This window comes from Colossoma macropomum, unplaced genomic scaffold (assembly GCF_904425465.1).
Source record: "Colossoma macropomum unplaced genomic scaffold, Colossoma_macropomum, whole genome shotgun sequence".
NCBI lineage: Eukaryota > Metazoa > Chordata > Actinopteri > Characiformes > Serrasalmidae > Colossoma > Colossoma macropomum.
The window spans coordinates 25,215,077-25,232,205 of NW_023494792.1; the positions used below are offsets into that span (position 1 = coordinate 25,215,077).

Here is a 17,129-nt window from a genome sequence, read left to right on the forward strand (position 1 = left end):
ATGTACTTCTGCAGTGGATGCATAACACCTGTGGCACAGCAAGCATTTCAGCCCACTATGAACATGCATATTTCAGAATGTTACCATAAGTAAATCATTAAGACGTAAACAAACTCATTTAGAGTGGTTTGCTGTGGAATGCTCATAATCGTTCACGGTGGCAGTAATGGGAACCAGACGTCTGAAGCATGTCTCTAAAAGCTCCCTCACAGAAACCTGTTAATGAAATAGTTACGAATGTGTTGCCGGATGCCTGAGACACTGTTTCACAACAGTCCTAACAAAGTTTTGCTCTAAAACAGAAGCCACATGTGGGTTAAACAGCCATTTTTGACAGTACATTAAAAGTAGATAGCAAATAAAAAAGGCTATATTTGCACTCTAACATTGTGACCCCTGGTTCCTATCACCACCACTGTAAAGAAATCTGAACTGAACACTGTGAATGACTTTGTCTGCATCTCAAGGACAGAATTTTGTACAAATTTTGAAAAACTGGTGTAGTTCCTCTTTAAGATATTTATTATACATATTTCAATTCCATCCATATTTGAGATTTATGAGCCAGGTTCCCTTGGATGCATCTGGACTGCTCTCACTTCCACCCAGTTGTTTAAACCCACCATCACCACTGAAACCTTTTAACAAGTCAAACACTGTGCAAAGGTCTTCGTTATCATTAACAAGAAGTGTATTTGATCATTTGATTTTAATTAGTTTAATTAGATTATTTGATATTAATTAGTTCTCACATAGTTCATTTAAACAAGTGGAAAAAATCTGTTGAAAAAGCAGATTTAAAACTTTTAAACAAGTCCCATTTGTGTTTTAAAGTCAAAGAGAAGATGTTTTATGATGATTTAAAATTGATAAAAAGCAGAAAGGCACCAACATGGGAACTGCAGGTCGATGCCAATAACAAATATTTTTCATACTGATAAATAAACATTTATACCATTTATTTATAGATTTAATTAATAAAATGCAGACATTTTAGCACAGTGACACCACGGTGCCTAAATGTTATTCTCTTCAGCAGTACAATAAGCATGTCATCAATTATCGATTTAAAATTTTAAAATTTAAACATGTCTTCCTCTTCACTGCTTTCCTGCTCTCTCTATCCAGCACACTATGTTCTCCACCCCCTTCCCCCTGCTCGTTTCTCAGTTCCGTAACTTTTTAATTAATTTCCTGCAGATACCGATATGTGCTGATATAATCCCTAAAGAAACGCTTACTGTTATGCATTAGGGTCGTAGTACTCGAATCCAGTCTTGAGTGCATAAAGTATAAATTAACAATCTCTGTCTCAGCTTGGGTAGGTCTCAACATTATTCTGACTCACCCTTGTCTCGGTCTTGTGGTAAGGTGGACTCTGAAGTTGTTTTCGAGACCAGCTGAGTGCAACATCTCTGTCTGAGGTAACTAAAAACCAGTTTTTTTCTATCATTACTGAATATCAACAAAATCCTCAAATGGAATAAAACATTTCTTTCACTCAAACTCTTAATGTGGTCTTGATCTTGTCTTGGTCTCGCCACTCCTGGTTTCAGTCTTGTCTCGGACTCAACTCTAGTGGTCTTGACTACAACACTATTGTGCACACAGTCTTCTTTTGAGAAAAGAGAACCCTCCTTTACATTTGCCATACTTGACATTATAGAGTGAAATAAAATCAGAAGCGCAGACTTAAACCTGTCAGAATGGAATCAAATGCCATGTAATTAATTACACAGAAACAGTGACGTTGTGTGAATCAAATTTATGAATGAAAAAATGACAATAAATGAAGATGTCTAAGGGTTATACTTCAAGCATCAGTTTGGTTACAGCTGTAAGACTTGCGTGGACATCTAAACATTTTGACCAACATTTCCACAGAGAGTGCTATAATACTAAACCATGCGATACAGCTGGCACTGCACACCACTACACAGGTGTGCTGAGGCCACAGGCAGAGCTGCTAAGATTTATAACACCTCTGTGGTGTTTTGCAATATTGATTGGGTAAACCTATTCAGATGCATCACCACACTTCTAAGAAGTAGCTGGACTTCACTGGTCCAATTCTAGTCCAGTAGAACCCTCAACAGTGTACTGAGAAGACACTGAAAATCCACTCAGTCTTTCAACCGTGCTCAGAGACCCAGAGGCCATACATAAAGCATAAAGGCCAATCTTTTTTGAACGCTCTTCTGCAGCTCTATGTCTTCACACAGTGCACAGAGAGCAGACCCAGCACTCACACAGGCTGAAGAGACTAATCCGTACTTACATTTCAAAAAGTGCACCTTCACTCAGTGTGAAACGTCTCAGACCCAAAGGCAATATTCTGGGGGCTCAAATGGCGCAAAGAAAATCCAGAGCAATCGCACGAAAACGCCTCTTCTAGAGCAGGAGCAAATCCAAATGTAGCGCAGTCAGATCGCTACAGGCGGTGGCCGTGGCTCCAGGGATGAAGCTCAAAGACACAACAATGTGTGCGGAGGCTGTGTTAGGCTCCAGCCTTCTCCACAATGTTCCTCCGGATCTGGATGAGCACTGAGCGCGCTCACGGTAAGAGAGGAAGTGAACGCCCCCGTCACTGAGGGCCACTTCCAGTCCTGTTTCCCAGGGCGATTAGCTTGTGATATCACTGGAGAAAGGAAATCAATTCTCTCTCACTGGGCTTCCAGGAACTAAAGAGCCTTCCCATATCTCTGTTTCTCTCTCTGTCTTACTTTCTGCCTCCGTCTGTCTTTCGCTTTTAAACTTACCTGTTTATTTGTACCTTCTAGACAGTACTGTGTAAAAGTCTTAGACCAGTGAAGAAAATGTTCATAGCTCTTTATCTGGACAGTAAGAGTATTATTTAACATTAGGATAAAAAATAAATATAAATATGACAACAAATAACAAGAATTTTATATCAGTAAAAGTACTGATATCTTGTCAGTAGAAGTCAGTAAAATTATTGATATCTTGTGAAATAATTAGAGCTTTAAGTTTAGTTCTTCACCTCTTTTAGGTTCCTCAGCCACCGCGCACGCTAAAGAGGAATTCCACCACTTTTTAAACATTTCGGAATAATTCAGTACTTGCGATGCAAACAGAGTTATTCAGAGTGGTTTGATATGAAATGGTTCATTGTAGAGAAACTTACCAACTTCAGATTTCTTTGGTGATAGGAACCAGGGGTCACAATGTCTACAACACAAATATAGCCATTTTACTTACTATCCCTAACCACCAGTGAACCTACATGTGTCCTCTATGTTTTTATATGTAATGTTGATGGTAATAAAATAGTCATAAATTTAAAAAAAGCTGTTTTCTTCTGGGACTATTTTGCCTTACAACGCCCTGCAGTTGTATCGTGTACACCTCCACCATGAATGGATTAAAATAAATGGATTTAAATACATTTTAAGCCAAAGCTTTATCACAAAACTATCATAAAGCAAGGTGTCAAACGTCAGGCAGCATATATCTAACCATTTCATGTAATAACATTTTATGAGAGCGCTTTCAGAGGCATTAAACTTTTCAGATGTCTGGTTCCTATCACCACCACTATAAACAATTCAGACTCGGTACCCACAGCAGAGCATTTCACATCAAACCACTCTGAATGACTCTGTTTACATCTTAACCATTTAATTGTGCAGAATTTTTGAAAAATTGGTGGCGTTCTCCTATGAGTATAAATTAATAAACTACAAAAGTTTCAATGTGGCAAATTTTCATGATGAATGGACTACTAAATAGTCTAAAATAACTTTGAATAAAATCAAGCTATACTAACATGCACTGAAATGTAAGAATGTTTCTCTTGTAAAGTTATTTTTTTGGGGGAAATGAGATTTTGTTCCGACAGTGACAATCTAATTCTCTCAGCCTAAGATTTTTAGACAGTACTGTATGACTGGTCTAACAACAGCTATGCAATAGGCCTCTGATTTGGGGAAAGAGTATATTTTACATACAAGCAAGCAGCAGAAAGTGGGATTTCCTGACTTCTTCCTTCATGAATGGAGGGAACACCGAACTCAACTCCACAGTGAAATCGTCCCAAACCTGGATCAATGCATATGTGCATGTGTGAGTGTTACTAACGTGGCCTGCTCTGCCTGAGCCTGTGCGAGTGTGTTTCACTGACAGAGAGAGAGCGGAGAGGAGAGATAGGCTGGGTGGAGTCAAGGGAGAGAAAGCACTGCAAATGCATCATACATAATTCATTCACATTTAGACAGAGAAGGGGTTTTTATTTGCAATTATTTCCCATGTGCAAACTCATGTTTGTACACATACACACACACCCAAATAACTCCCACAAACTGCAAAAGGACCGTCAAACTTTGCACTTTGTGTCACATATCGTATCAGTGCAGTATCGCATCCTCATCCTGTTTTTACAGCCTGTACTGTTTCTGTCAGGGGGGAGAGGGAGGCAACAAGAGAGGGGGGTTGATACCCACGGTTTCTGGGATCAAAGTCCTGTTCTCATACAGCTGCTCTCAGCCACAAGCAAAGGCCCTATCCAGCATGCATTCTGTTCTTCAGATAACGCATCCACAGAGTGGGAGAGATTAGCAGTGACTGTAGTTGTTGATGATTGCAACCATTTTTGGCGTCAGTGATCAATATGATTTCAGCATCACTTTTTACAGCTATTTTCATGTGTTCTGAACATTGAGACCATTTTGTTTTGGAAAGTGCTGGAGACAAGGACATTGAAATCAATCAATAAATCAATAAATCAATAAGTAAGTAAGTAAGTAAGTAAGTAAGTAAGTAAATAAATAAATAAACGTTGGGTTATTTTGACGACAAATACTGGGACCCGCCCAAAAATTCAAACAACTAAAACTCTTTTTTCTTGGATATATAAACAATGATGACTGACTGAATTAGTAAAAATAAACCTACATTTTTAAATGGACTTTAAACTGATTTTTAGTATCATTTTCCAGTTTAAGTGACCATATTGTGATTACTATAACACTGTAAGACTTAAATGTAAGTTTGTAAATAATGTAACTTTTCACTGTTTGCTGTTGTCGGATGAAGTACTTTAAAACTAATTATTACTATACATTTATTTTGCAACACACTGACGGCCACTGAGATTTTTCTTCTTACTTCTGTCTTATAACATTTTGTTGTTTTGGTTCACGTCCTTAGAGATTACCAGAAAAACATTAAAGCGAAGAGATTCGTTGTGAACATGTTTCAGTAATAAAAACGAGGTTAAAAAATGTCAATAAACTTCAAAAACCAAACATGTCTTGGCTGATCAGTTACGTTAGGGAACAAGGGGAAATTATGTAAATGCGACTTATTCAGTGAATGACTTCTTCAAATTCCACCACCAGCACACATAATTACTTAATGAAGTACTGATTAATCAAACCAGGTATTGGGTGCTAAGTACAAATACTGAGCTACTGAGTTTGTCAGTGTTTGGAATAGGGGGACCACTTTGTTTTGCAAAGTGCAGAGGACCAAGCAAAAACAAATATGTATGAAGCATTTTGTGATCAGTGAGAAACAAATTTGCAAAGGCAATTATGTTTTATACAAACACACACTCACTGCAATCACTGCTTGTTTCTATATTTCAATCCAATAAACATACACTGAGTACATTGTAAGTAAAGAGTTGCAATGACACTACATACAGGAGGATCCACATTTACTTTTTTCCCTTGCTAGTTAATGCGCTTGGTCATGACGCACAATTCTTTACAGAATGTCATTTAAAAGTCGAAATTTGTATTTCCCCACAATCTTTGACTGAAGTACAGTTGCCACTAAAATGTCTTCTGATTTTTGTTTGAATCTTTGTGCACCAGCAGGCGGGGAAAGTAAATTTAACTATTGATGTCATGTCTCACATCTTCCTTCCGATCACAGAGACTTAGATAGCTCAAAGGTATTGAATCACCTACAGTACACCATGTCTTTCTATGTTTTTGCTCTGTCATTACAAAAGCTGCAGAGTCTGCTCTTCATTCCTGAAGATGCTTGCTAATTGAATGTTGGACTGATAAACTAAACGGAATGCGGTATATGACTTACTCTCTATTGAGAAGATGAGCGACAGGCAATGATTTGATAATTGCATTTTCATTCCGTCTGGTGACTCCCTTCAAAACTAATACTCACTAACAATACAACACTGCCTAACTCTGTCAGACTGCACAAACTGTTACATATTTATTCATATTTCTGTGATCATTTCATGTCAAGAGCAGCCTTTAACAAGCTACTTTACTTCACATGATCTGATACATTGTCTGAAACATCAGTTCATTAATCAGCTCTACATTAGTAAAACACTGAAGGCTAAAAATCACTGTGTAGCTTATCTGGGGTCTGGAACCGTCACACCTGATTCTAACAGATAGCAGCCTAAATGCAACATGGCTGTTTGCTTATTGTTGTAGCACCGGACACAAGCAAATGCTTATGCTAATTTAGCGCTAGTTAGCCAAACTAGCTGTTGCCAAGTGAAGGGCTGTATTGAACTCCCTAATTATGAAACAATACTAGGCATGGAGGCCAAACTGCTTCTATAGTTCCAGACAAAATGCAAGAAAAGCCGCCATCACCAATCAAAAAAGTTGAAGGTCAGCATTTCAACCATAATACTAAATAATACAGCACTCAAACCAGCACAACCTCAATAACAAACTGCTATTTGTTGTTACCTGCTGAACTATTGTCATTAATGTAAACCAAAAAAATGTTTTTGAATGTAAAATGAGCTGTTTTTGCAGCCTAGTTTCTATATGTAAAGCGTATGGACTGGCGAGTGAAACCTTTCCACAGTACATCAAACAAAACTCCATTAAATAGGCCCTTCAAGGCTTATTATTCAAAAGCCTCATGGACTAAATTGCAGACTGGCTCTGTTTGAGTTTTCTAAATGTTTGCATAATTAAATAATTAGACAAAGTAGTTCAGAGTGGCTTGATGGAAAATGCTCTGTGAACAATGCCAATGGGTCTGGCACTGGCCTACACTGAAGAGGACTGAATATGTCAGTGTATGTCAAAATTTGGTGACTGACTGGGTGTGGGGAGAAATGAGACTACTCAAATTTCAGATGGATTATTACTCAGGATTATTAATATACTGTAAAATACTAAATTTTGTCCAGCAGCCAAGATGTGCAAAATTTGGTGGGAAATTGCCCAATCTGGCAACAGTGATGCTAGGATAGCTGGCTAGAATTAGCGATCATCTTGCTGACTAAACTGACAGGAGTTAACTGAAACATCTCTAGGTCAATTTAAATGATCTGAAGTTATCAAAATTGATTATTTTTTGTAATAAAATTTTAAATTAGTTTCCATTTTAAGCCTAATAACACAGGAGAACTACAACCCCATTTCCAAAAAAAAAGAAAAAAAAGAATTAATGTACAAACTGAAAATTCAAAGACAACATATCAAATGTTGAAACTGAGAAATTTTATTGTTTTTTTTTATATTTGCCCATTTTGAATTTGATGCCAACAACACGTTCCAAAAAACGTTGGGACAGGGGCAACAAAAGGCTGCTAAAGTTGTGTAATGCTAAAAAAAGCACCTGGTGGTTAATTGGCAGATGGTCAGTAACATGATTGGGTATAAAAATGCATCCCAGAGAGGCTGAGTCTTTCAGAAGTAAAGATGAGGAGGGGTTCACCACTCTGTGAAAGACTGCACCATCAAATTCTTGAAACAATGCAAGAATAATGTTTCTCAACGTAAAATAGCAAAGAACTTTTGCTTTTCATCATTACAGTACATAATAACATTAAAAGATTCAGAGAATCTTTTACTATAGTCTTTGTACTATTTTCAATGAAATATAGGGTTTAAATGATTTGCACATCATCAAATTTTGTTTTTATTTTTCGAAAACGGGTTGTATTTTCCTCAGCTGTAGTGGTTCAAATGACTGCTGAATCGGGCTCGTGCTGATCTGTTGAGTTTTGGCTGGATTTTAAACGTAAAACGAGAGTGTGGTTGTATACACAGGCTGCAGCTGAGTGCAGTAGCTGCTGATATGCTGGATTAAGTGCCGATTCACTCAAATGAACTCACATTAACCAGCATTAGGATAAAGCTCAACAAACATTTAGAAATACATTTAAACTGCACATTAGCATGATGGTCTAACATACTAGCCTGTCCACTATCATCAAGATATCAGTTTAAATGTGAGGAATGACCAGATGGACACACGTCTCTTCTGAATAGTTCTAGGGCTGTTTTATGCTATTTTCCAGACATTGTTAAGATTTTTTTGGCAAAAATAAGAGCATTTTTTATTGAATATTATTATAATTGATTGTATTAACATTCCAAAATTCATGTAGTTGAACTGCCACCTACATTTATTATTTCGTAATACATGGCCTTATTAGTATTAGCATTGTTTATGCATACTAATCAAGAAAACTCTCAGTAGAATTGCACACTTTGTTTATTTATTTCATTATTTACTAATTAAATTTGAACACTGTTCACACACACACACACACACACAGACACACACATACAAGGCCACACGTGAGCTGGCCTGAGGCCTGAACTGAAGAACAGAGTGTTCTGCTGTTTCTCTCTCACTCTCAGAGCCAGATCAATTATTCATTCCTCCAAGCCCTACACCACTCTCACTACATGCCTCTCTTCATCTCTTTTCCCCTTACTCACTCTCTCAGGCCCTCTCTCTCTCTCTCTCTCTCTCTCTCTCTCTCTCCACCACACATTTGGCTCCATTCAGTCTTTTCTCTTTCTTTCTCTTTCTGATTAACTCTATTCACTCACATATGAGCCTTCATCCAGGCAGATACTGCTGTGTGCACACACACACATACAAAGAATCCTGTCTGGTCTGGTCTGGTCAGAGAAGTGGTTGAAAGTCCTTGACACACTGCCCCAGCTCTGACCAGGCCAATGTCTTATTGATGCTCTCTGACAAAGTCCAGGCAACATTGCTAGTGGACTGCTATTGGATGACAGAGTGCATGTGCCAGTACAGAAGAGAGACTGAGAAAAAGATCCAGCAATGATTTGGCAACCCTGTACCTGCAGAGGTATCAAGACAATTAAACGCTATGTGTTTACATCGCAGGGAGGAGGCAGCACTAATCTGATATATATATTTTTTTTTGCCTAAATCTAACACGGAATTTTTAGAGCTGTGTGAACACAAAAATTGGATTATTTCAAATTGGATTTGAGTCACTTCCATATGTGGTCCTAAAATAGATGCATGACAGATACAGTCAGATCAGAATTCATACTCTTTCAAAAATTATTATCTTTTTTTATAACACTTCAGTATGCATGTGCTTATCACTGTCAGCATCATCCAGTACTGGCAGTGTGTCAGCAGCAGCAGACTTGCTAAGCGGTAAAACTGCTGAAATGTATGCATATGGGCCTTTAGGGCAGAGGACTGTTCACACTAACCCCATCAGAATTATCATGAAGTTATTGATATGAATGTTAAAATCAAAGTCAAAGAGTAAAGAGTGAAATATAGCTTCCCCAGGACACAGTGCTACACGGTCCCTTAATGCTGAACTTTAACCCTACATCAAAGCAGAGAAAAGGACAGTTTCAGTGTTTGATAGGAAATCAATAGTCACCTACTCAGCCTTAGACGTTTGCTCATATTCAGTGGTAAAAATACTTACAGGGGAATTTCACGGTTTTTTCTAAATTTTGGCATAATTTGATTTCTGTGAACAATATTGTTCTGAGTGATTTGACCTGAAATACTAAACGGTAGTGAAACGTACTAGGATTCATTATCCAAAACCACAAGTAAACCTAAAAGTGCCTTTGGAGTTTCTATGTAATACTGATAATGCTAAACTAGTGGTGAATTTAAAAAATATTAATTTTGCCTCACCATGCCCTGTATGTACCTCGCCACCAAGAATGTGCTTTAAAAGATATGTTTGAAGTCAAACATTAATTTAAAAAAACTATTGCATCAGCATTTAGAGGCATTAAACTCTTCAGATGTCTGGTTCCTATTATTTTGTTAGATTTGTATTTCACCTGAGTACTATTAAAACTGAATACTTGCACTTCTGCTTCATCACATTTCCTAAAGAAAAACATACATTTCCATTTAGACAAATCTCAAAGGCTAAGAGATGTTTCCCTTTTCTTGCTTATTTTTCTCGTTACAGTTTTTTCATATTCAATTTCTTTTCTCACATTCGTATCAATGTAAAATGAAACTATGCTGCTAACTATGCAAATTCATCACAATGCAAGGACCATCAGCCACCACAGCACACACAGAGTTTGCCAAAAAGGGTTTAAGAGAAGAGGACTCAGTAGCCACAGAGTGATCACTGTTGAAGTTGAAGCACGTCCTGTCTTTTCATTTTATGCTGTAAATCATCTACTTGTTACTCTTACATACATTAGTATGTTTAAATGTACAAATCTGATTCCATTCTATCTTAAACACGTAATGTAATTATGCTTGAATATAAAAGGGGCATCCAGAAAAGGCCTAGTCCGTTATGAATGAGGATGGGATGAGGCTCGCCACTTTGCCAAAAAATTTATCAGCAAAAAATCCAACAGGTAAAAAACAGCATTCCTCAGCCAGTCATTACAAAGATTTTAGGTATTTCACCCTCTACAGTGCATAATCATCAAAAGATTCAGGGCTTTCCAGAGAAATCTCTGTACATAAAGGGCAAAGCCAAAAATCACAAATGACTGCCTGTGACCTTTAAATGTAGATGGAACTGCAAAAAAGTGTGTTTTGTACTGTTTTCAATTTATTACAGGTCAGACAAAATTTACTAATCAGTGCTTTCTGTTTATATTAGCATTTCACATAGTCTCCCAACTTTTCTGGAATTAAGTTTGTGGATATTTCTTTACTTTCAAATAAAATTTTTCTTTATATTTCCACTTTTAATTGACACAGTACCCATACTTCACTTCAGCACCGTTTTCCTGTTTCCACCACAGCTTAGATCTGTAGTCAGTGGTTGAATTATGTACTTTATTTACAGTGGGAGAAAAAGTGAAGAAGATACCATCTTCCCATAACAAAGTAGATCATGCCAGCTAACTAGCTAATGTTAGTAGTTTACCAGATAGGCTTTGCTAACAAGTCCTCTATGTTTATGTTTACTTGACAACTTCACAAGTGGGGAAAAGAAGCAACAGGATCTAACCACCAGGTGAAAGCAGCATGATGACAATCACTTACAAACCCAAGTGTGAGCCATCAAGGCAGAAACACTGGATCCGAGCGAGAAACGGGAGACGAGCAGTGAGGTTTTGTAAGGTGAGCGTAGCCATATTTTAGAGAGCATGCACAAACATACACACACACACCCCTAAAAGCAGCGAGCGGAGTGACCCACACACACCTCTGTGTTGACGTCCATGCCGGCCTCCAGCAGCGCCTGGACGGTGGAGTGGTGGCCGTTGCGGGCAGCCAGATGCAGCGGTGTGTGTACACGTGTGTTGAGGCTCATGAGGTTGGGGTGCGCGCTCAGCAGCATGCGCACCACCTGCAGCCGCCCGTACAGCGCCGCCAGGTCCAGAGGAGTCTCCCCCCGGCTGTTTCTCATGCTGGGGTCCGTCAGCTCCTGCAGCAGCACAGATACCACCTCTGAGTGACCGTACTGTGCCGCGCAGTGCAGTGCCGTTTCCTTCTCGTGATTCTGAAACACACAGAGACACAGGACTGGTCACACTCAGGACCACCTTATTTTTCACTATATTCCATATACTAGAGACATCAAAACAACAAAGCACTTTGACCAAAAAAGGTCGAAAAATTATCTTATATTTTAGATTCTTCAAATAAGCCCCCCTTTGTCTTGATGCACTCTTTCAAGCTGCTTCACAAGGAATGCTTTTCTAACAAGATTGTAGAGTTTCCACAGATACTGAGCCCTTGCTGACTTTTTTAAGTAAAAAAGTCACTGAGATGTAATCAAAGACCTTCAAGATGGTCTGATGTGAAATGGTACATTGTAGAAAAACGTAACTCAGATTTTCTTTACAGTGGTGGTAACAAGATCCAGGGGTTGTGATATTTTGTGCATATATAGTCATTTTTTTTACTATCCAAAACCACCAGTAAACACATGCCTTCTGAGTTTTGATGTAATGTTGATAATGAATAAAAACTGTGAATCTGGAAAAATGTAAACTTTCTTTGGGGGCTATTTTGCCGCACAATGTACATGTATCTTAGAATTATCATAAAAACAATGTCTCAGCCATCAGGCAGTGTATTTATAATCACTTCAAGTAATAGTTTTCTGTGAAGGAGCTTTTAAAGGCATTAAACTTTTCAGATGTCTGGTTCCCATCACAACCACTGTGCACAATGTGGACACATTATAGTTTCGAAACTTGCTACTTACTCCCCAGTCCATGCACTTTACATATGAAAACTACACAAAGCCAGCTCATTTTGAATACACTGTTTTTGTGATGTCACTAAAAACAATACATTTAATTCAAATATCCACCTACTCAGACTACAGCAACTTAGCTCCGCCCATTCACACTGAAGTTATAAGGCGTGTTCCAGCCCAGACTGCTTTCTCAATGAATCACAATAAAGGGCAGCCAATCAGAACAGAGGTCACTTGCATATAACAGTCTTTAAGGCAGAGTAATGAAAACAGCCTGATAGATTTTAAGGGAAAAAGCGAGGTTGAAAATGGTGATGGAAAAGGAATTCTGACTGTTTGTGATATACAAAATAAAATACAAGAAAAATGTATGTTTTATAAGCCTAGGATCTTAAGGGGTTAACGACATATCCCACCATGCAGCTTGTATCCAATAGTACTGGAAGGAAACACCATGAGATGGTGAACAGGAGTCTACAGTTGCAGCTTGGGAGGTCTTCCGTATGAAACTGAGTCATGCGCCTCATGTATTTCCTTACAAACTTTTCAAATAGCTTTGTTCTGGCTCTCCTCAACACACAGAACAACAGTGTGCGTATGTGAGAGAGAGACACACTTTTTCCCTCAGATAAGATGAATTGGTATTTTTTACCATAGCACCCCTATAAAATGCTCTTTTATATGGTGTATGTGAGTGTACTGTGTGTGTGTGTATATGTGTGTGTGTGCGTGTGTGCTATGGAAGATTATGTCACATTACAGTGAGCGGGCAATAGCGTGTTTAAGCTATGGGAAGGCAGCTGAACACTCACAGCTAAGGCTGCCAATAACTGAGCAAACTACAGCAAGTGGCTGATTTAACTGAAATGACTTATTTGAAGTAAATGGGATGATTTAGAGTAATGATAAGAGCCTCCTACAGAGAAAGAGCCATCTCTAGAGTCACAAGCAGCTCACGCTTTCTTACACACCATACACCACAGTCCCTCTCTCTCTCTCTCTCTCTTCCCTTCCCAATGCTTTTCATTTTTTCTTTTTCAGATGTTCCTATTTCATCATATAAAAGCAGTTTTTAGTGATGTTAAAATAAAAAAAAAAGTTTCAATTAATTTCTTCTGGAAGATATGATGCTACAACACAACTGCGGTAGCAAAGAAGTGGTGAACTGCATTATAGATAAACCTTTCAAAGGCAGAAAGCTTACTTCATGAACAACTTTTATTATAAAAGAACATCTAGCTCAATGACCATGACAGCTAGTTTGTTGAGGAGCTCTTTAGTGAAATGAAGTACTGATGTACAGGTATGTGTAAAAGACACATATGTAGGACTGTGCTGAGGCCAGAGACCACCCTTCATTTATTTAATTTTCAGTCAAACCACCATTATTAAGCACACATTATTTAACTTTAATTTAACTTTTTTTTTTTCAAACAGATTTCTTTGAAAAATTAAACTCCCCCAATATGAATTTAGGTGGCGATACTAAATACTGGAAAGTTTGACATTATATTTAGTGGTTAAGGCATCATTTTCTTTTTCCTCTTTGACTAGAAATGAAATGAAGGTTTGTCTCTGACAGATACTGTAGATACTGAATTGATACTGATACTGAATGAAAGGCCCAGGTTGGGACGGCAGATGATAAACCTCACCATAAGTATGAAATGTATTATGTAAGTTATGTAGTTATAAGAGTGAGGCAGAAAAGTCTGGACTGGTTGGAGTTTAAGGAGTTATGGATGCCTCAGCTAAATTAAAAATGAAAGTCTGCCTTCAGAAGGTTGATAGCGTAATGATACTAATCATAAGAGCAACCCGGGCCAACTCATTTAAACTGGGCAGAAAGATCAATATCTCTCACTCCTTGATGGAATGAGGAACTATAAAAACCTGATTCTGCAAGCACTGAAATTACCCCAAAGCTGCTACAAAACACAGTTAAACCCAGTTACAATTCAGCTCCACCACACCTCTATAAAAGAGCACAGCAGTCCCAATTTCCCCCAACTCTGATGCTATGAGATTAGACTCCTGAGTGTGTGTATGTGAGAGTAATGGCAATGATAGGGACAGAGAGAGGGAGAGAGAGGAGGAGGGGGGGGCTGAAGGTGTTATTTCCTACCCTTCACTTTATTAATGTCAAAGTTACTCTGCCAGAGGAAAACTGGAACATCACAGACAATCATGCATCCTGTCACAGTGAAAAGCAATCAATACACCTTAGTCAGATAAAAAATAAACAGTCAAAACTGTGCAGGACTAGAAAAATGAAAAGCTGCTTCACAAACAAGCTTGTTCTGTTTCGTACATGTTAAGATTTTATATTAGTTCAGTGATTATTAATCTCTTTAGGTGCACTTTTTCTTATCAGCAACTACCAACCAAACTCATTTAAAAGTCTTAGATGAAATTAATTATCCTTTTTTTCCCCACTGTAGGTGACCAGCATTCTATAGAAGCTTCCTTGCTGAAGTTGGTAACGTCGCCCCACGTTTATACAGCATATACAGCATTGTGCAGTACTGTCTTAGAGATGTGAGAAAATCATCTGTAAAGCCATTTATCGGTGCAGTTATTTGCTCAAAAGCACAAACGTTAAAATAAATGTAAAAAATAAATAAACAATACATTGCGATTTGAAGTTTGTCAGTGATTTAGCTTGATCATTTCAAAATCTCTCCTAAAGGAAGTCCAGTATTTACAGTTCCCATCCAACATCTGCTTCAGTTTATCAATCCTTCATTATATTAAAGCAGCTGCTGCTGATGGAATTTAAGAAATCAAAAACATGGGAAAGACACATTGGAGGGGACCTCAGACAACCTGTGTCTAAGAGTGTTCTGAGGAATATGTTGGACCCAAGCACTAAAGAAGAGTTCCACTGATTTTTCGAATTTCTGCACAGCTCAATCATTGAGGTGTAAACAAAGCCATCCAGAGTGTTTTGGTGTGAAACAGTTCACTGCAGAGAAATGTGCTGACACAGATTTCTTTATAGTGGTGGTGACAGAAACCAGAGATCACAATGTCTACAACAGAAATATAGCAATTTTCCTTCTAAGAAAAAAAAGGGATTGTCACTGGGGTGGTACCCCTCACATCACTGGGGTGGAACCCACAAGGGTGTGTTTTCAGTACCTTCACAACATAACTGGACCATAATCCATTGCAGTTTGATTTTAAGTTGCATTGACTACATTCACCCTGTCTTTTCTCTAGGGTTATCATTTTCTATTTTATAACATTAGGTTATGAAAAGGTATAAATATGCAATTACTCATTAAAGGTACAGTTGGACCTTAAGTTTGTACCTTCATGAACAGAAATGCGCCTGTACAGTGAACCTACATGTGTCTTCTGAGTTTTTGGATGTAATGTTCATAATGATAAAATGTTGTACATCTGAAAAAAAATAATTTTTCCATATAACACCCTGCGTTCCACCATGAATGTATTAAAAATAAAATGTTTTATGCCAAAAATGTGTCTCAAAACTATCATAAAACAGTGTTTCAGACATCAGGCAGTATATGTACAACCATTTTATGCTATAACTTTCTGTGAGGGAGCTTTTAGAGGCATTAAACTCTTCTTAATCTATTAAGGTCTTAAACTCTGTTTCCTATCACTACTGCTGTGAGCTATTCTGCAGTTCACTTTACACAATATGAATGACTGTGTGTGTTCATGTCTCTTAACTGCTTAATTACGCAATTTTATTTTAACGGTGGAATTCCGTTTTCAGATTGTTGCTTCAATTCACCACGTCACATTTCCTTTGCATAAAGTTGTTTAAAAGTTGTCATTTTGTCAACCTTTAGCTGTGTCACTTGTTGCTAAATTGCAGTTATGTCTCCTACTTTAAAAAGAAATGCCTCTTTGTTGCCTGCTAACGTGAATGCAGGGTAAATGTCTGATATTTTTTATACTGGGCTCCAAAGAAAAACATTGCCAAAATAGTAACTTTACAAGAGAAAGCAAAAATATTCTTAACTTTTATTGTAAGTCAGTGTACAAAGGTTTCATTAATAAGTAATTAAGTAATTTTGGAACATTTCTATTGGTCCATTCATCATACAATTTTCACACAAATGTAAAGAGCAGCTGCTGTCCTCAAATGACAGAAAAATATGTTTTTTTGTTTGTATGTTAATATGACGCTTTTTTTTAAGTACACTTAAAAAAAAGTGTGACTGGAGAAATTATTTACACAGTAGTGGAATACAGACAATACAAACAATATATTTTAACTGTTTTTATTTTTTGCATTTGAAAATAGCGCAAGACCAAAAAAATTACTCTGTTACTCTGACCAAAAAAATGAACGCATACTTTATAGAATATTATTATAATCTATTATAATGGATTCCAGCAATCCAAAGTCAAAGCATTTGAATCACCACCTTCAGACTGACACATCACGATGCACTGATGCGTGTTCACACCTCTATTCCAAATAAAATCCAAGGCTGTACTGGGGAAAGATTGTGTAGTGAGGTATGTCCCATTAGCCAGACCTGTGCAGGTCCACACACACTTCCACTGCTGTAGAACACTCACACAGCTGAAAGTGTGATGTCTTCTAGTGGCACTGAGAGGATTAGGGTGCACTGACCTGCCCAAACAAGGAATGCTTATCCCCAGAGCCGGATACTGCGGTGGTCACACGAAGAAACACATGGATTCACTTACACGAGCACACATACACACAGGAAGTGACCTCACACTACTG

The 17,129-nt window shown here is 37.9% G+C and overlaps 1 protein-coding gene across 4 annotated transcripts in view; it reads right to left on the reverse strand.

Annotated features, from left to right (window-relative positions):
* Nucleotides 1-17,129, reverse strand: part of anks1b (ankyrin repeat and sterile alpha motif domain containing 1B) — a 257,933-nt gene that overhangs the window by 167,481 nt on the left and 73,323 nt on the right. For 3 of the 4 annotated variants that reach the window (XM_036576704.1, XM_036576703.1, XM_036576706.1), the window contains exon 4: nucleotides 11,393-11,689. In XM_036576704.1, coding sequence (XP_036432597.1) covers nucleotides 11,393-11,689 — 297 coding nt within the window. Of the gene's footprint in view, nucleotides 1-2,278; nucleotides 3,087-11,392; nucleotides 11,690-17,129 lie in introns of those variants that run through there. The other variant, XM_036576705.1, reaches the window with a different exon arrangement.